Consider the following 20,144-nt stretch of genomic DNA (forward strand, 5'->3'; position numbering starts at 1 on the left):
TAGTTGCGCCGAGCGGGGGCTGCGCTTCGTTGTGGTGCGCGGGCTTCTCATTGCGGTGGCTTCTCGTTGCAGAGCACGGGCTCTAGGCGCGCGGGCTTCAGTAGTTGGGGCTCGCGGGCTTCAGTAGTTGGGGCTCGCGAGCTCTAGAGCGCAGGCTCATTGGTTGTGGCGCACAGGCTTAGTTGCTCCGCGGCATGTGGGATCCTCCCCGACCAGGGCTCGAACCCGTGTGCGCTGCACTGGCAGGCAGATTCTTAACCACTGCGCCGCCAGGGAAACCCCCAGATTTATTTTTATTTATTTATTTTTTTGACATCAAACCAGTGTCATGCTCCCTTTGTTACCACCTGGGGTCCTTGGACTCTTTAATCAACAGAAATTGGTAAGAGACCAGGCGGGGAATTCAGGCAAGGCTTTATTGGGACTCGTCCTGCAGCAGGAGGGAGCAAAACAAGAAACAGGTGAGGGTGGAGGGGTGGCGGGTGAGCTGGTCCCTTAAATGGGGTGAGGGTGGGGGGATGGGTGGGTGAGGTGGGAGGGAGGGCTTAGGTGGTCTGCCCACCCCATTGGTGGTGCTGTGTGCAGGGGTCATGGGCAGTACCCTGCCTTTGCTCCTAACACCTCAGAAGTGGCAGTTGGCTTTTGGCCTTTTTGTGTCTTACTGTTCATAATTTGCCCCAGCTGTGCATGCATGCAGTTACTTTTAGTCCCTTGGAGTTTCTTTGTATTTTGTTGTTCAAGGAGTTGTTTGTCCAGGTGCAAGCACTCTAGTAAAGGGTCACAGGTCTCAGCCTATCTCACCTTTGCCGCCCTGCCTTTACAGTTTTAGGATGTAATAATATTCCAGATTTTTATTACTTCTTTTTTTTTTACACAAATATTTATTGAGCATCAACATTGCTTGGAACTGTACTAAGGGATACTAGGGGATCAGAAAAGACCTGTTCCCTACTTTCATGGAACTCCTACTCTAATGACTTAGAGTTATCACATAACAGGACTTAATACACTGTGATCTACTGCACTGCATCATTTTTTTTAACTCCCCATAAATTCTTCATATAAGTGTCCAAATGATTGAACAAACAGTACTTACTATGGAGTGGTCACTGTTCTTGGCACTGGGCACATACCCCGGAATAACAGGCAAAACACCCGTCTTGATAAAGCTAACACTCACATGAACATAATTATTACTAAAAACTATTAGATGCAGTTTCTTCACCTCTGTGAAGCAATCCAGTCAGATGCCCCTGTAGCTTTTTGTATTTTTATAACATGTTTCAAGACCCAGCTCCAATGTCACCTGCTCTGTGAAACTTCCCTGATCCTTCTTCCTTCTTTGCAGACAGAATGAAGAACTCCATAGTATTGTGTTCATGGTTCCATTTAGTTTAGTAAGCACTCAGTTGAGCCTCTTCAATAGACCACACCCTGTTTGAGGCGCTGGGGATAAAGATGTAGGTAGGACCCAGGCCTGGCCTTAGAGAGGCTCACTGAGGTTAGGGTGTAAGGAGTGGGGAACAGACAGGTAAGCAGGCCATTATAATACAGTATGGCACAGTGCCTTCATTAAGAGGTGGGCTGAGGTGGTAACACAGATGAGGGTCAACCTGAGGAGGGGGATATACGGGAAGTTCTTCTGTATGCGTCAGGCAAAGAAGAGGGGCAGAAGTGTGATAGACCGAAGGAATGGAAAAAGCAAATGTATGCAGATGAGAAGCATTATTCTGTGTGTGTGTTTGTGTGTGTGTGTGTGTGTGTGTCTCTTACCTTTCAACTTTGCCTTTGCTGGTTTTATCATGCATAAGTTTATTTTGTGTAAATGGTCATATAAATGATCCTTTCCTTTCTAATTTGTGATTTGCACTTCCTATTAAACACTCTAGCCCCACCCCATTGTCATAAAATTATTCTCTTGTTCCACCCCCGTGTCTATGTCTCTGTCTCTATTTCTTTTCTATCTGTTTCTGGGATCTTTAGTCCTGTAGTATTTTTCTAGGCCCCAGGTGAGACACATTTTGGATCGAAGGGTCACAGTAGGATATAATTAATGAGAAAGTTCAAGAGCTCTAAATGGCAAACTAAGAAGGAGTGCAATATCTATTTTACAGGTGGAGAAACAAAAAAAAAAGGAAGTCAAGAGGTCTTTCCCAAGATCAAAGATCAAGTAAGTACTATGCAGATCAGAACCAAGGTCCCCATATTCTGCAAGTTACTGGAGTTTTCTCCAGCAGTCGTCTTCTCTAACATTTTCCAGGCAGCTATTTACTCATTCATTCATTCACCCATCTAGCAGATAGGTGTGATTGGTCACAAGAGGGATTTCCTGAAAGACAGATTGACTGGATGACTGTCTTCCCCATCCAACCATCCATCCATCCATCCATCCCTTCATCTTCCCAACACATTTTTAATGTGTTCTAGGCTCTATGCTAGGCTCTGGGATTATTTAGGTCACTAGGTATTATAGGCCACATAGCAGGTGGGAAGTTGGTAAGGGGAGAAAACAATTATAACAAAATGATAAGTGTCATACTAGGAGAAGTATGGAGTATCGTGGAAGCACATAGAAAGGGCCCCCAACCCTTTTCAGAGTGGTCAGGGATCAGGAAATTCACAGTGCCCTGTGTTGAACCAAAGGAGATGTCAAGATCACTCATTCATTCCACAGGTACTTGTGGAATCTATTACGTGCCAGGTGTTGGGTACTGGGAAAGAAGAGATGAACACCATAGATGCTATCCTTCTCCTGGAGGTGCTCAAAGTCTAGTTAGGGAGATTAGAAATATGTATAAAAACCCTCGGGCCCTGGGAGTACCATTGTACCCTTCATTTGGCTCACATATGTTTATTGGGTGTTTCCTATGAGCTTTCCAAGAGTGGAAGAGAGACAGTGAATTGGACATGTTTCCAGACTTGGAGGTTCAGAGGCCATTGAAACAGCCCCCTCATGATTGTTAGTGATCTTATGAGGTAGAAAGGGGTCTGGCCATGAAAGACTTACAGAAGAAAAACTCCAGAGTTTAGCTAAAACAGCAGTTATGTCCCTCTGGTAGGTTCAGTGAGGACTTTATGGAAGGGATGGCATCTGGACTGGGTCTAGAAAGAAGCTTTTTTTCTATTACCTCATTTAATTCTCACAACAATTCTCTGAGGCACAGGTTTTAATCCTCATTTTATATGTGAGAAATCTGAGGCCCAAAGAGGTAAAGTGATATGCAGCAGGTCACTCAGCTTAGTAGTAGAAACTAGTCTCAAATTTAAGTCTCTTGTCTCTAAAAGTGTTGCCGCCTCCTACTGCACCCCTCTACTTTTCATATTTGTCACTTCCAGAAAACATTTTCTCAGGACACCTGATCCCAGCTCTCCACTCTGCTCCTTCTTTGTACTGAATCTCTTCCCAGACGCTCCATCTCAGGGTTCCACATTCTTGCCAGGGTCTCCCTTCCCCTGGCCAGGTTCCCAAACCTCTGCTACCCCAAACTGTCTGAAGCTATCCCAAAGCAGATTAGGGAATGACTGGATCCTTTGAAAGAAAAATCTCAATCTCTAAGAGCTTAAGGTTCAAAAAATTTAGATCTTTGCTAAGAGATTGTTTTCCTAAAGGAAGTGGCATTTGAGCTGAATCTTAAAGCATGAGATCAGCCAGATGAACAAGGTGGATAGGGCTATTTTAGGCCAAAGGAACACTAAGAACAAAGACATGGAAGACCGAATGTGTTTGGGGGAATAGAAAATGATTCTGTGAGCCTCTTGGGTGGAGTGACTGGAGCTGGAAAGTTAGGACATAGGTCTCCAGTGGCCTTCAAGACCAGGCTCAAGCTTGCTCAGTGGGAATCCAGTCAGAAGACTGTTGCAGTGTTCTAGGTGGGAGACGATGAAAGATTTAATGAAAGCAGTGAGTGTACTTCTGAGCTGGAATTTTTGTGACTCCTGACCAATGGAATCCCATTTCACCAGGCATTATATTTGTCAGACCTCTCTTTCTAAAGCACAGTTTGGGTCATGGCTCTCCCCAACTTAGATATCATCCACGTCTCTCCGTTACCTACAGTGTGGAGCCTGGGCTCCTAGCCTGGCACTGAAGGCCTTCAGAAGCAGGCACCATCCTTCCCATTCAGCCTTATTGTCCAAGACTCCCAAACACACCTCCTTCCCCTTCCTGGGTCAGGTTCTTTCTTTACTGCGCCAGATGTACCCACCACCGTGCCCTTAATCCTGTGGCCCTTTCTATTAATGCTTATCCTTCTCTCTATCAGAAAACTCAGTTCACCTCTCAAACCCCATTTATCTAGTTCACATCTCATTATTTGCACATCATCTTGCCTAAAGTATGAGAGCCCTCTTCCCTGAACTCAAAACAAATAACATAGCTAGTGAACACTTAATGTGTACCAGGCACTACCTTTCCAAGTTGATCTTCTCCTTTGTCTATTAAGGTAGACATTTTACAGGCAAGGAAACTGAGGCTTAGAGGGGTAGAGAATTTCCCAGTCAACGAGTCAGGCAAGAGCCAAGATTCAAACCAGGTCTGTCTGAGCCCAAAAGTGATGCTTTTTCTAGTGTTTCACTGAGCTACGGTTGATTTGAACCGAAAAACCCAGGGCCTTATCTCCCTTGTTACCTAAAGGGCCGGCCCATTTCTGAAGCAGGACAGTGGCCTCTAGGGCCTCGGAGCTCGGGTGTGTGTTCGGGGTGGTCCTGGTGAGCTTACAGGCTGCGTTGGGGTGAGAGAGCAACCCTGTCCCTTCTCACTCCTTACTTTCTTGCTTTCCTTGCTTGGCTCTCAGGGACATGGCCTCCTCAGGAGTCTACAAACTGGATGATGGGAAGCCTTATCTGAGCAACTGCTTTCCGGCCAAAAGTCTGCTTCGGATGCCAGAGGAAGGTCAGGTGACTTCTCGGATCAGTACGTTTGCCTCACACCCAGCTCCTGCTTCAGAATGTCCCTGACACCCATTTCTTCTTCTTCAACCCCTTCCCTGCTGTTCCCTGCCCCTACACAATCCCTTCCCTTCCAATCCATCTCCCCCCAGCAGTCTCAGGGAGCCTTATTTTTTTTTAAATTTTATTTATTTATTAGAATTCTTTTATTTTTATACAGTTTTTTCAGGTTACTTTCCATTTACAGATATTGGCTGTATTCTCCGTGTTGTACAGTACATCCGTGAGCCTAACTTACACCCAGCAGTTGGTACCTCCCACTCTCTCACACCTATATTGCCCCTTCACCACCCCCCCATCCACTGGTCACCACTAGTTTGTTCTCTGTATGTGTGGGTCTGCTTCTTTTATGTTATATTCACTAGTTCATTGTATTTTTTAAATTCCACATAGAAGCAATATCATGTAGTACTTATCTTTCTCTGTCTGAGTTATTTCACTTAGCATAATGCCCTCCAAGCCCATCCATGTTGTTGCAAATGGCAAAATTTCATTCTTTTTTATGGCTGAGTAGTATTCCGTTGTATATATGTACCACATCTTCTTTATCCATTCCTCTGTTGATGGACACTTAGCTTGTTTCCATGTCTTGGCTATTGTAAATAATGCTGCTATGAACATTGGGGTGCATGTATGTTTTTGAATTAGTGACTTTGTTTTTTTCGGATATATACCCAGGAGTGGAATTGCTGGATCATATGGTAGTTCTGTTTTTAGTTTTTTGAGGAACCTCCACAGTGTTTTCCACAGTGGCTGCAGCAATTTACATTCCCACCAACAGTGCACAGGGGTTCTCAGGGAACCTTCTAAAGTGCACATCTAACCATAGTGTTCCCTTCTGTTTAGTGACTTCTCACTGCTGGTTCCTTTACCTTCTGCTCTAACCCCCCTTATCCTTTTTTACAACCCCTTTCCTTGATTTATGCCCTGTTCCATAGTGTTTATAATATTTTCACATAGCTTTTTAACATTCGCCCAGAACGTTCCAGCCCTCATCCCAGTTATCCAAACTCCTCCCATCCTGCAAGGCCCAGCCCTTCTCCCACTTCTTCCAGTAAGCCGTGTCCAGCTACTCCATCCCTCAGTGCCCATCCTCTCTTGTCAGCCGTCTTCCTTTCTGTGTTTCTTCCTTGATGCGTAATTATAGTCTGCCCAGCTCCTAAATAAAATGGCTTAAACTTGACTCTGCTAAGTAGGTTTTCAAACATTTATCTAGTTAAAGACTCCCCTGGGGCAGGGACTCCTCCTATTCTGAGCAGAGTCCTGCAGATGGAACGCTGCCGAGAAGTGTGGGTTCACTGGATTGGATTTGCTGCTTTGAAAGGGTAGAGCAAGGGAGAAGTACCCCTAGCTTACCCTAGATGAAATGACGTGCTGGTCGCTCTGTACATGGAATAGTAGAAGAACCTTCTCCTCCAGCCTGTGCTCCCCACTTCTCTTGAGTGATTTCATTTTTCACACAGAGACCTTCTTTGGCCACCTATCTGTTGAAAACCCTCCCATGGAACTCTCAGTACGCACTCATGATTTCACATCCATACCCCCTCACACACATATAGATGGACAGATAGAGAAATAAATATAGCCATATGTATCTGCATGTGTTGATATATGTACATGTATTTCCTGGCCCACTGAGGGCAATGACACCTCAGTCACAAAGAGCATGCCTGCTGCCTAGATGTTGATTTCTAAATACCATTCTCCAGTAAACAAAGCCAGGGCTCCTCAGACAAAAACCTGTTTCTAGGGTTGAGGCAAGAAAAATACATATTGAGCCAGGAATACTGTGTGGTGCCAGAAAATAAAGCAGTGCTCAGAAAAATGATGGGGGCAATTTGAAAGGACATAGGTGCCAAACTGAAGGAACGCGCAATGGCCAAAGCTGGAACAATATGAGCAGCAAAATAAAGGTAGAATTGGGTTGTAATCCATAGCATAAGTAAATAGTCATGATCCCATGCTGATATAATTAAATTAAGAATACATAAATAAGTGGGGGAGAAGGAAGAGTCCTTCCTTACAATAGAATTACAGTTAATAAATGTAGAAGGAATGAAGGAAATAGAAAATTACTTTTTGGGGGGAAAATCACTATTAAAACATCACAATAATAACTTTTACAGGCAAGAAACTTCTATGGATGCTGTATCAGTCAGGATTCTTCAGAGAAATAGAATCAATAAGATGTGTGTATGTATGTCCGTGTGTGTGTGTGTGTATCTCCTACAAGTTTTGTTTTCATATACGTATATGCGTTTATATATATGGACCAACACACATATATAAATTATATATTTTTAAGGAATTGGTTTATGAAATGTGGAGGCTGGCAAGTCTGAAATCTATAGGACAAGCAAGCTGAAAACTCAGGGAAGAGCTGATGCTGCAGTCTTTTTTTTTTTTTTTTTTTTACAAATTTAATCAGTTATACATATACATATGTTCCCATATCCCCTCCCTTTTGCGTCTCCCTCCCACCCTCCCTATCCCACCGCTCCAGGCGGTCACAAAGCACCGAGTTGATCTCCCTGTGCTATGCGGCTGCTTCCCACTACCTATCTACCTTACGTTTGGTAGTGTATATATGTCCATGCCACTCTCTCACTTCATCCCAGCTTACCCTTCCCCCTCCCCATATCCTCAAGTCCATTCTCTAGTAGGTCTGTGTCTTTATTCCTGTCTTACCCCTATGTTCTTCATGACATTTTTTTTCCTTAAATTCCATATATATGTGTCAGCATACAGTATTTGTCTTTCTCTTTCTGACTTACTTCACTCTGTATGACAGGCTCTAGGTCCATCCACCTCATTACAAATAGCTCAATTTCATTTCTTTTTATGGCTGAGTAATATTCCATTGTATATATGTGCCACATCTTCTTTACCCATTCATCCGATGATGGACACTTAGGTTGTTTCCATCTCCGGGCTATTGTAAATAGGGCTGCTATGAACATTTTGGTACATGTCTCTTTTTGAATTATGGTTTTCTCAGGGTATATGCTCAGTAGTGGGATTGCTGGGTCATATGGTAGTTCTATTTGTAGTTTTTTAAGGAACCTCCATACCGTTCTCCATAGTGACTGTACCAATTCACATTCCCACCAGCAGTGCAAGAGTGTTCCCTTTTCTCCACACCCTCTCCAGCATTTATTGTTTGTAGATTTTTTGATGATGGCCATTCTGACTGGTGTGAGATGATATCTCATTGTAGTTTTGATTTGCATTTCTCTAATGAGTAAAGATGTTGAGCATCCTTTCATGTGTTTGTTGGCAGTCTGTATATCTTCTGTGGAGAAATGTCTATTTAGGTCTTCTGCCCATTTTTGGATTAGGTTGTTTGTTTTTTTGTTATTGAGCTGCATGAGCTGCTTATAAATTTTGGAGATGAATCCTTTGTCAGTTGCTTCATTTGCAAATATTTTCTCCCATTCTGAGGGTTGTCTTTTGGTCTTGTTTATGGTTTCCTTTGCTGTGCAAAAGCTTTGAAGTTTCATTAGGTCCCATGTGTTTATTTTTGTCTTTATTTCCGTTTCTCTAGGAGGTGGGTCAAAAAGGATCTTGCTGTGATTTATGTCATAGAGTGTTCTGCCTATGTTTTCCTCTAAGAGTTTGATAGTGTCTGGCCTTACATTTAGGTCTTTAATCCATTTTGAGCTTATTTTTGTGTATGGTGTTAGGGAGTGATCTAATCTCATACATTTACATGTCCCTATCCAGTTTTCCCAGCACCACTTATTGAAGAGACTGTCCTTTCTCCACTGTACATTCCTGCCTCCTTTATCAAAGATAAGGTGACCATATGTGCGTGGGTTTATCTCTGGGCTTTCTATCCTGTTCCATTGATCTGTCTTTCTGTTTTTGTGCCAGTACCATACTGTCTTGATTACTGTAGCTTTGTAGTATAGTCTGAAGTCAGGGAGCCTGATTCCTCCAGCTCCATTTTTCATTCTCAAGATTGCTTTGGCTATTTGGGGTCTTTTGTGTTTCCATACAAATTGTGAAATTTTTTGTTCTAGTTCTGTGAAAAATGCCAGTGGTAGTTTGATAGGGATTGCATTGAATCTGTAGATTGCTTTGGGTAGTAGAGTCATTTTCACAATGTTGATTCTTCCAATCCAAGAACATGGTACATCTCTCCATCTATTTGTATCATCTTTAATTTCTTTCATCAGTGTCTTATAATTTTCTGCATACAGGTCTTTTGTCTCCTTAGGTAGGTTTATTCCTAGATATTTTGTTCTTTTTGTTGCAATGGTAAATGGGAGTGTTTCCTTGATTTCACTTTCAGATTTTTCATCATTAGTATATAGGAATGCCAGAGATTTCTGTGCATTAATTTTGTATCCTGCAACTTGACCAAATTCATTGATTAGCTCTAGTAGTTTTCTGGTAGCATCTTTAGGATTCTCTATGTATAGTATCATGTCATCTGCAAACAGTGACAGCTTTACTTCTTCTTTTCCGATTTGGATTCCTTTTATTTCCTTTTCTCCTCTGATTGCTGTGGCTAAAACTTCCAAAACTATGTTGAATAAGAGTGGTGAGAGTGGGCAACCATGTCTTGTTCCTAATCTTAGTGGAAATGCTTTCAGTTTTTCACCATTGAGGATGATGCTGGCTGTGGGTTTGTCATATATGGCCTTTATTATGTTGAGGAAAGTTCCCTCTATGCCTACTTTCTGCAGGGATTTTATCCTAAATGGGTGTTGAATTTTGTCGAAAGCTTTCTCTGCATCTATTGAGATGATCATATGGTTTTTCTCCTTCAATTTGTTAATATGGTGTATCATGTTGATTGATTTGCATATATTGAAGAATCCTTGCATTCCTGGAATAAACCCCACTTGATCATGGTGTATGATCCTTTTAATGTGCTGTTGGATTCTGTTTGCTAGTATTTTGTTGAGGATTTTTGCATCTATGTTCATCAGTGATATTGGCCTGTAGTTTTCTTTCTTTGTGACATCCTTGTCTGGTTTTGGTATCAAGGTGATGGTGGCCTCGTAGAATGAGTTTGGGAGTGTTCCTCCCTCTGCTATATTTTGGAAGAGTTTGAGAAGGATAGGTGTTAGCTCTTCTCTAAATGCTTGATAGAATTCGCCTGTGAAGCCATCTGGTCCTGGGCTTTTGTTTGTTGGAAGGTTTTTTATCACAGTTTCAATTTCAGTGCTTGTGATTGGTCTGTTCATATTTTCTATTTCTTCCTGATTCAGTCTTGGCAGGTTGTGCATTTCTAAGAATTTGTCCATTTCTTCCAGGTTGTCCATTTTATTGGCATAGAGTTGCTTGTAGTAATCTCTCATGATCTTTTGTATTTCTGCAGTGTCAGTTGTTACTTCTCCTTTTTCATTTCTAATTCTATTGATTTGAGTCTTCTCCCTTTTTTTCTTGATGAGTCTGGCTAATGGTTTATCAATTTTGTTTATCTTCTCAAAGAACCAGCTTTTAGTTTTATTGATCTTTGCTATCGTTTCCTTCATTTCTTTTTCATTTATTTCTGATCTGATTTTTATGATTTCTTTCCTTCTGCTAACTTTGGGATGTTTTTGTTCTTCTTTCTCTAATTGCTTTAGGTGCAAGGTTAGGTTGTTTATTCGAGATGTTTCCTGTTTCTTAAGGTGGGATTGTATTGCTATAAACTTCCCTTTTAGAACTGCTTTTGCTGCATCCCATAGGTTTTGGGTCGTCGTGTCTCCATTGTCATTTGTTTCTAGGTATTTTTTAATTTCCTCTTTGATTTCTTCAGTGATCACTTCGTTATTAAGTAGTGTATTGTTTAGCCTCCATGTGTTTGTATTTTTTACAGCTCTTTTCCCGTAATTGATATCTAGTCTCATAGCATTGTGGTCAGAAAAGATACTTGATACAATTTCAATTTTCTTAAATTTACCAAGGCTTGATTTGTGACCCAAGATATGATCTATCCTGGAGAGTGTTCCATGAGCACTTGAGAAAAATGTGTATTCTGTTGTTTTTGGATGGAATGTCCTATAAATATCAATTAAGTCCATCTTGTTTAATGTATCATTTAAAGCTTGTGTTTCCTTATTTATTTTCATTTTGGATGATCTGTCCATTGGTGAAAGTGGGGTGTTAAAGTCCCCTACTATGATTGTGTTACTGTTGATTTCTCCTTTTATGGCTGTTAGTATTTGCCTTATGTATTGAGGTGCTCCTATGTTGGGTGCATAAATATTTACAATTGTTATATCTTCTTCTTGGATCGATCCCTTGATCATTATGTAGTGTCCTTCTTTGTCTCTTCTAGTAGTCTTTATTTTAAAGTCTATTTTGTCTGATATGAGAATTGCTACTCCAGCTTTCTTTTGGTTTCCATTTGCATGGAATATCTTTTTCCATCCCCTTACTTTCAGTCTGTATGTGTCTCTAGGTCTGAAGTGGGTCTCTTGTAGACAGCATATATATGGGTCTTGTTTTTGTATCCATTCAGCCAATCTGTGTCTTTTGGTGGGAGCATTTAGTCCATTTACATTTAAGGTAATTATCGATATGTATGTTCCTATTCCCATTTTCTTAATTGTTTTGGGTTCGTTATTGTAGGTCTTTTCCTTCTGTTGTGTTTCTTGCCTAGAGAAGTTCCTTTAGCATTTGTTGTAAAGCTGGTTTGGTGGTGCTGAACTCTCTCAGCTTTTGCTCGTCTGTAAACATTTTAATTTCTCCATCAAATCTGAATGAGATCCTTGCTGGGTAGAGTAATGTTGGTTGCAGGTTTTTCTCCTTCATCACTTTAATTATGTCCTGCCACTCCCTTCTGGCTTGTAGAGTTTCTGCTGAGAGATCAGCTGTTATCCTGATGGGGATTCCCTTGTGTGTTATTTGTTGTTTTTGCCTTGCTGCTTTTAATATGATTTCTTTGTGTTTAATTTTTGACAGTTTGATTAATATGTGTCTTGGCGTATTTCTCCTTGGATTTATTCTGTATGGGACTCTCTGTGCCTCCTGGACTTGATTAACTATTTCCTTTCCCATATTAGGGAAGTTTTCAACTATAATCTCTTCAAATATTTTCTCAGTCCCTTTCTTTTTCTCTTCTTCTTCTGGAACCCCTATAATTCGAATGTTGGTGCGTTTAATGTTGTCCCAGAGGTCTCTGAGACTGTCCTCTGTTCTTTTCATTCTTTTTTCTTTATTTTGCTCTGCAGCAGTTATTTCCACTATTTTATCTTCCACCTCACTTATCCGTTCTTCTGCCTCAGTTATTCTGCTATTGATCCCATCTAGAGTATTTTTTATTTCATTTATTGTGTTTTTAATCGATGCTTGATTCATCTTTAGTTCTTCTAGGTCCTTGTTAACTGTTTCTTGCATTTTGTCTGTTCTATTTCCAAGATTTTGGATCATCTTTACCATCATTATTCTGAATTCTTTTTCAGGTAGACTGCCTATTACCTCTTCATTTGTTAGGTCTGGTGGGTTTTTATCTTGCTCCTTCTCCTGCTGTGTGTTTTTCTGTCTTCTCATTTTGCTTATGTTACTGTGTTTGGGGTCTCCTTTTTGCAGGCTGCAGGTTCGTAGTTCCCGTTGTTTTTGGTGTCTGTCCCCAGTGGCTAAGGTTGGTTTAGTGGGTTGTGTAGGCTTCCTGGTGGAGGGGACTAGTGCCTGTGTTCTGGTGGATGAGGCCGGATCTTGTCTTTCTGGTGGGCAGGTCCACGTCTGGTGGTGTGTTTTGGGGTGTCTGCGGACTTTTTATGATTTTAGGCCACCTCTCTGCTAATGGGTGGCGTTGTGTTCCTGTCTTGCTAGTTGTTTGGCATAGGGTGTCCAGCACTGTAGCTTGCTGGTCGTTGAGTGAAGCTGGGTGCTGGTGTTGAGATGGAGATCTCTGGAAGATTTTCGCCGTTTGATATTATGTGGAGCTGGGAGGTCTCTTGTGGACCAGTGTCCTGAAGTTGGCTCTCCCACCTCAGAGGCACAGCACTGACTCCTGGCTCCTCAATTTGGGATGATTTGTTGTCTATTCATGTATTCCACAGATGCAGGGTACATCAAGTTGATTGTGGAGCTTTAATCCGCTGCTTCTGAGGCTGCTGGGAGAGGTTTCCCTTTCTCTTCTTTGTTCTCACAGCTCCTGGGTCTCAGCTTTGGATTTGGCCCCGCCTCTGCGTGTAGGTCGCCGGAGGGCATCTGTTCTTCGCTCAGACAGGACAGGGTTGATGCTGCAGTCTTAAGGCAAAATTTCTTATTTCTTTGAGAAGCCTGTATTTGCTTTTAAGGTCTTTCAAGTGAGTGGGTGAGACCCACACATTATCAAGGACAGTCTCCTTTACTTAAAGTCAACTGGTTGTGGATGTTAGCCACATCTACAATATACCTTCACAGCAACACCTAGATTAGTGTTTGATTGACTAACTGCTTACCATAGTCTAGCCAAGTTGACGCAAAATTAATCATCACAGATGCTAGGATTAGTGGGTCAAAGTATGATGAGAAACAGGATATTTGTATAGTCTTGAGCTATCTTTATTAATTACAAAGGGACTTCTTCGTAATTAAGAGAAGCTAAGCCGATACCACCTTGGCCGAGTGATCAAAATAAACATCACCAGTAATAAGACATATTGACATCATGTATGCCCTGACATTTTGTGCTGAGGAGGGCACAGCATCACTTCTTGCCAAACTGCAAGGTCTTAGTCTAATTATGGGAAAACATCAAACAAACTCAAATTGAGGGACATTTGATAAAGCAGTTGACTAGTACTCTTCAAAAGTGTCAAGATCACACAAGAAAAATAGAGACTACAGAACTGTCACAGTTTGGGGGAAACTAAGCAGACGTGACAACTAAATGAAATGTGAGATCTTGGATTGGATCCTGGAACAGAAAGAGAACATTAGTGAGAAAACTGACAAAAATCAAAGAAAGGCTGTAGATTCATTACTAATGTTATGCCAGTGTTAATTTCTTGGTTTTAACCATTGTATTATGATTATATAAGATGTTAACATTAGGGAACCTGGGTGAAAGCTGTCCAGGAACTCTCTATTATTTTTACAGCTTTTCTGGAAGTCTGAAATTATCTCAAAATGAAAATTTACAGGGGAAAAAAACCTTCCCATGAATACTCTTCCTGCTAAAAGCCTACCCCATTAAAACCTAAACTCCTTATTCTGGTCCTCAAGACCTTTGAGGTCTGACTCTGCTGACCTCTCCAGCCTCATCTCTTCCCTCAGGTCTATCTCCCCACACACTCCAGGCCTTCCTTCCTGGCTCTGTTGGCAGTTTTGGCACCAGCTCAGGCTGGAGGCTCTAGGAGTTTGGGCTTTTGGGATAGGACAGAGGTCCATGGCCCAGATGGGGGCAGCCCTGGGAAATGAGTGCCTGGGCTTTCAGGCCCAGGATGGGAATAGGAACTGGCTCACGTCAGACGTAGGATGGGAGCTGCATCCAAGACGCAGGATTAGCAGCAGTGGTCAGGTGAGTGAAGGCAAGCCCTTGAGGCAGGGCTAGCAGGCTATGCAGGCAGAGAGCCAGTGGTCAGGGGCACCAAGCTGGTTCCCACAGCTCTGTGCTGTTCTTCTGTGCAGTCCCAATCTTTGGTTTTTCCATCTCCACCTAGTCAACTTTCAACGCACAAGATCTATCTCATGCCCTAGGCTGGTAGCTCCCCGCTCTGGGCTTCACAGCACCCTTTACGTTATTGAGCTCCTTCGAATCCTCCGTTGTATTCTTCTCTGTAGCCCCAGCTCCTGGCACAAAGTATATGCTCAGAAAAGGTCTGAATGGATGATTGTGGGTGAGAGCTGTGGCTCAGGGCAAGTTCAGCAACACTCACAGTGTGGTAAGCTCTGTGCAGGCCTCGGGAATACTGAGATGAGTGAATCAAAGTCTGTGCTCTCATGGAGCTTCCACTCTAGAGGGCAAGACAGACAATAAACAAGTGAACAAATACAATAATTACAGATTACAATGAATAAACTAGTGATGAAGGAGAGAACAGATTCCAGAATATTGTCACGATTTTTGTTAGGTGGGCTTACTAGTAAACCTCATATTCTTCTTTTTACTTAACATACATTTTCTAGTTCGTTCTACAGTGAGCATGCATTATTGGGTCTTTAAAAAATGCCAGCTGTCCTCTCACTTTCTTATCCTGAGCTCCTAATGCAACTTTTGCCGTATAATGATAGAATCCAGGGTAAGTTCTGGGAAGATGTAGCCCATTGAGTTGGTGTCACACAATGGGCTTTACCTTTACCCAAGAGATGACAAATGGGGCAATAACTAGCTGGCTCAGGAAAAAATTATCAGCTCTGCTGAGGAGAGTCAGGGAAGGCTTCACAGAATAGGAAATACTTTATCTACAATCTTGAAGGAACAATTAGAGTTTGGAGGCAAAAATGTGGAGGAAGGAATTGGGCAAGTCATTCTACACTTTGAGTCTTAGCCTTTTTGTCTGTAAAATGGGGGCAGTAGCATGTCTACACTGGGTTTGCGGTTGGGGACCAATTAAATAAGACAGGTAATAAGTAAGTAAGTAAGTAAAGTAAGTAAGTAAGTAAGAAAGAAAGAAAGAAAGAGAAAGACAGACAGATATATAGACGCTCCCCCTCCCCAGCTGCAGCACGGTATCTGGTGCATATTAGGTAACAAGGAGCTAATTTTCATTTTAGTATTAAAGATTAACATTCTGTAAGTGCACGAGTTGTGGCTTTGGAGGAGTTTGCTCCTTGTCACTGTTCTGATCTTCCCAACAGGCCGAGGACACTGGTTAGTGGCTCGGAAATGTAGCCTCAAGAAGAAGCCCAGGGGTGTGGTTGAAGCACGAGCTGAAGGTCAGGAAAGCCAGAAGGTTTCTTTTGAGGTTGGAGGAAAGAAAGGGTCTCGACAGGAAAACCAAGTGGACACTCCAGGACACGTGCTGGACCAGGCTTTTCTGGTGAGAGTAAATGCATCCTGAAAGGCTGGCAGCACCAGCTGACGGCTGTCTTGGTGGGGGGCAAGGACTTGCCCTGCTTCCCTCTGGTACAGTTACCCCCAATCCACCCCAAACTATTAGAGTGATCTTGGCAAATTGAGTATAGCCAGGATGATGAAGGGGCCCAGAGCTTTCTTTATATGTAAAGCTTTCTTTACATCCACCTTATGAGATAGGTATTATCATCCCTATTATGTTGTTGCCATTGTGCAGATGCAAAAACTGAGGGCCCAAGAAGTAATTTGCCTTGGCCGAGTTCCCTCAGCTAGTAATTAGGACTCTGGTTTACCCAGGATTAGAACTACTCAGAATTAGAACTCTGGTCTACCAACTGCAAAGGCTGTGCCTTTATATTTTATCAAGTAAAAAGTCTTAATTGAGCCAGAGTGGCAAAGCAGTAGGTCAGGGGGAGCAGTAAATTAAAAAATCGTATTCTAGCACCTAGTAGAGTATAAAGATTCCTGCTCTGCTCTGGGGAGATCTCTCTAGGAGCAGGGGGATTGGGGAGGCCCCACATACCACAATCTTTGTCCTTTGGGTTTAGTGTCTGGCTGAAAGCCAGGGATGCCAACTAGATATACCCAGTGTCTGGGGCAGGCTTTACAAAGGGCACTGGGGTGGCTGTGTTAGAGACCAGCCAGGTAATTTCACATCTGCTCTGTGCAATGCTTCAATGGCTTTGCAAAGACACATTTTGTAAACCAATATTCATGTGCAGTCCAGTGCTCATAGCTCCCTAAGAAGAACTCCCTGGCAGCCTACTTTGTACCCAGGCTTTGCTTATGGTTCCCAAGAGATAGGTTTCTGTACAGATCAGATGCTGAAAGAGAGCTTCAGGGAGGCAGCTGGTTACATCTCCGCTCAAGGTGGATAGTATAAGCTTTTTGCAGAGTCCTGTGGAATTTCTTTGATTATTAGGTCCACCTCTCACTGGGAATGAGGAAGACTGAAGCAACAGTACTGAGGAGGGGCAGAAACACTTCCCATAGGACTCTTCTTTTCCCCTTTGTTTTCAACATGTACATCCCCTATTAACTGAGATAGCTTGTTACCCATGTTGCCACTTTGGATAGATAGCAGAAGCATCAAGGATGTTTTTCAGAGTAATGGGGTACCTACCCACCTATTGGATATGAACGTTTCACTGGCACTTCATATTGACCTTCTACACCAGTCCCCTTACTCCAAGTCCCTGAAACACCTCTTTTCTAGTGTTTAATACATGGTCTCAATGATGGTCTCAATACTATCTACCCAGTCACCAAGCAAGTAACTTGAGGTTATCCTTGACACGTGCCTCTCCCTCACCACCCTCCTCCCTGCCATTACCAAGCCCTGGTACTTTCATTAGTTGTCAAATCTGTATTCTTCTCTTCATCTGCCCTGCCACCACCCTAATCTGGGCTGCCATCATCTTTTATTGGACTAATTCAGTAACTTCCTAACTATTATAGTTTGAACCAACTAGCATGCTTTTGTTTCATATAAAAAGAAGCCAGAGGCATTGTTATTCTAGGGTAAGTTAATTCATTGGTTTAATGACTTCTTCCAAGTCCCAGGTTCCTCCCTCTCTCTGCTCTTATATCCTCGGCACATTAGCTTGTCCTCTTGGGCTGATTGCCTTCATGATCCTGAGATGGCTGCTGAACTCTGGTCATCACATTTAAAGGATAACATCCAGAGGTAGAAAAGGGATTGTCACTGTCTTACATTGAGTTTTAAAGGTAAGAATTTCCCGGAACTGGCCTCCCACCCCCAGCAGCCAGCATCTCCTTGGCCAAACCTGTATCACAAATCCCAACAGTCAATGGTTAGGGGAACATGACCACCATGACTGGATTAGACAAAGTCAAGACTTAGCCTGTGGAGCTGGAGTTGAAGGATATATCCACTCAGAGAAATGTGAACGATATTGGGGTTCTTTAACAAGGAAGAAGTAGAGAAGTGGCTCTAGAGAAGCCAGTTAACAATGTCTAGTACAGTGGTCTCTCACCACCCTTTCCTGTCTTCTCATCCTTTCTGCGTGTGTCAGACATAGCAATTTTTATAAAATTTCTATCAGCCCCCTGCCAAAAAACCTCTGACAGATTTCCATTAACTATAGGATAAAATCCACGCTCCTTTACAGAGCCAACATGGACACAAATGATCTAATGACTGCCTCCCTAGCCTTATTTTGTTTTTCATCCTCTCAAAAGCACCTTGCTTCCACCTGCCTTGATAATTTTCACGACCCCTGCTACCCACTTTCATGGGACCAACTCCTACTTAGCACTTAGGTATCAGCTGAAATATTACTTCCTCAAGTGAGTATTTCCTCACTTCCACACTGAGGTTAGGACCTCCTGTTACTGTCTCCCATAGCATCTTGAATTTCTCCTTTAAAATATTTATCATGTTTATAAATACTTGCTTGCTCCTTGGCGTCCATGCAGTTTTAAGCTTTCAGAAGGCATGGAATATTTCTGCTTCTTATTCATTGTCTTTTAAATTCCTAGTTCCATGCCTAAACATAAAAGGTACCATAACTAAATGATTAACTGAAAAAAAGAATGGGGTTTGATTAAACAAATAGAAACTCCAAAGCTGAGATGTTCTTCTGACTTTTTAATTGTGAAGGGCAACATATGGTAGTCCTAAGAGCATAGTGTTTAGTGATTACAGATTTGGATTCAAATCATAGATCTATCATTTACTGGCTGTGGGACCTTAGGGAAGTCACTTTATCTCTTTTAGCCTTGCCTTTCTCATTTATAAAGAGACATAATCATACTTACGTCAAAGAGTTCAGTTAGGATTAGGAGAAAGTTTGTTGATATATTTAGCACAAAACATGGCCCAAAGTAGTGCTTAGTAAATATTTGGTGAATAAATGAATGAATGAACAAGCACACAAATTATGACAAATGTATGAGATTAGTAAAGCCCCGGAAATACCGATTTTTTTAAGAGCCAAGTAGAGGAAGTGGGGCCCAGAAAAGACAGAGAAGGAACAAAGAGGCAGGAATCTTCCTAAGAACCACGTAAAGTCAAAGTTTCCATCCCCACCCTACAGATGGGAAACAGAGGTGGGAGAGCTGAGGTGGCAGCTTGATTCTGAGCAGCTCCAAAGCGTGTGCTCTTTCCACTGTGCCAGGCTGCCCTCCTCAACAGGGAGTCATTTGTTGTCTTGGCCAACTATATAAGCTTTGTTGGGGCCTTGACGCTGATTGTCTGCACTGTGTTCCAGCTGAAGCACCACTGTGTGAAGAATCCGTCAGACCTATGCAACATTAACGTGAGCGGCCTGAAGTTCTCCAAGGTAAGGCCAGCCAGCAGAGATGTGATTGGGGTGAGCCAGACCTGAGGTAGCTCCTGGCTGTTGGACCATTGTACTTCCAGAGTCCTTGGGGACTGGGAATCTGGTCATAGGGAGGGGGAGGGTCAGACAGGGACTCACTGGGTGGAAGCAACATTCACAGACACAATCTTTTGCTATATATTTGGTGTTGCCATTATCCCATGTGAAGTGAGTTAAAGGAAATAAATAGCCTTATGGAAGTGGTTTGAATGTGCATAGAATTTTATTGGGGTGTGATTCATTGTATGACACTGAGTTCCCATCAGAAGAGCCTACAGGAGAAATTTCTCTCAGGTTTCAGTGCCAGGAGTGGTAGTGGTTCTCCCAAGATGCTGGTTTGTTCTCAACTCGCAGACTCTGTGACGTATGTAATGAGTCATGTTTCTTTCTTTGCACTGGCTAATAGGTAGCTTGGAGCTAGATTTGTGGCCTACCATTAGCCAGTGTATTGCTATATACCACATATGGCATATATTTTCAGTTTGTAGGCTTTCCATGGCATATAAAGAGAGATTGCTTATATAATGCCACATAGCAGTTAAAATGTATCAACATAAGTAAATCTAAAAAAATCTATGTGTCTCAACACAAGTAAATCTCAAACACATAGTGTTGAGTGAAGAAGGCAGGTTGCAGAATGATATCTACAATATGATGGCATTTTATATAAAGTTTTAAAACATGTAAATAACACTGTATTTATGGTTTATGGATACACATACATGTAATACCAGTATAAAACAGGTATGAGAGTGATAATCACCAATTCAGGACAGCTGTTATCTGTGGGAGAGAGGGATAAGAGTACAATTGGGGTTGGATACGTTAGGGGGAGTGGTGGTGGTCAACTCTGTAGTGTTCTGTTTCTTTAAGGAAATTTGAAGCAAAGACAGCAAAATATTAGGATTTAT

At 42.2% G+C, this 20,144-nt stretch overlaps 1 protein-coding gene across 6 annotated transcripts in view; it reads left to right on the top strand.

Annotated features, from left to right (window-relative positions):
* XRRA1 (X-ray radiation resistance associated 1) overlaps positions 1-20,144 on the top strand; it is a 105,268-nt gene that overhangs the window by 549 nt on the left and 84,575 nt on the right. For 4 of the 6 annotated variants that reach the window (XM_082626943.1, XM_082626947.1, XM_082626945.1 and 1 more), the window contains exons 2-4: positions 4,794-4,891; positions 15,673-15,854; positions 19,123-19,194. In XM_082626943.1, the coding sequence (XP_082483069.1) occupies positions 4,798-4,891; positions 15,673-15,854; positions 19,123-19,194 (348 nt within the window). In that variant the 5' untranslated portion in view covers positions 4,794-4,797. Of the gene's footprint in view, positions 1-2,114; positions 2,171-4,793; positions 4,892-15,672; positions 15,855-19,122; positions 19,195-20,144 lie in introns of all 6 variants that reach the window. The other 2 variants (XM_082626948.1, XM_082626951.1) reach the window with 2 other exon arrangements.

The sequence above is a fragment of the Mesoplodon mirus genome (assembly GCF_964341445.2).
Source record: "Mesoplodon mirus genome assembly, chromosome: 7".
NCBI classification, from domain to species: Eukaryota; Metazoa; Chordata; class Mammalia; order Artiodactyla; family Ziphiidae; genus Mesoplodon; species Mesoplodon mirus.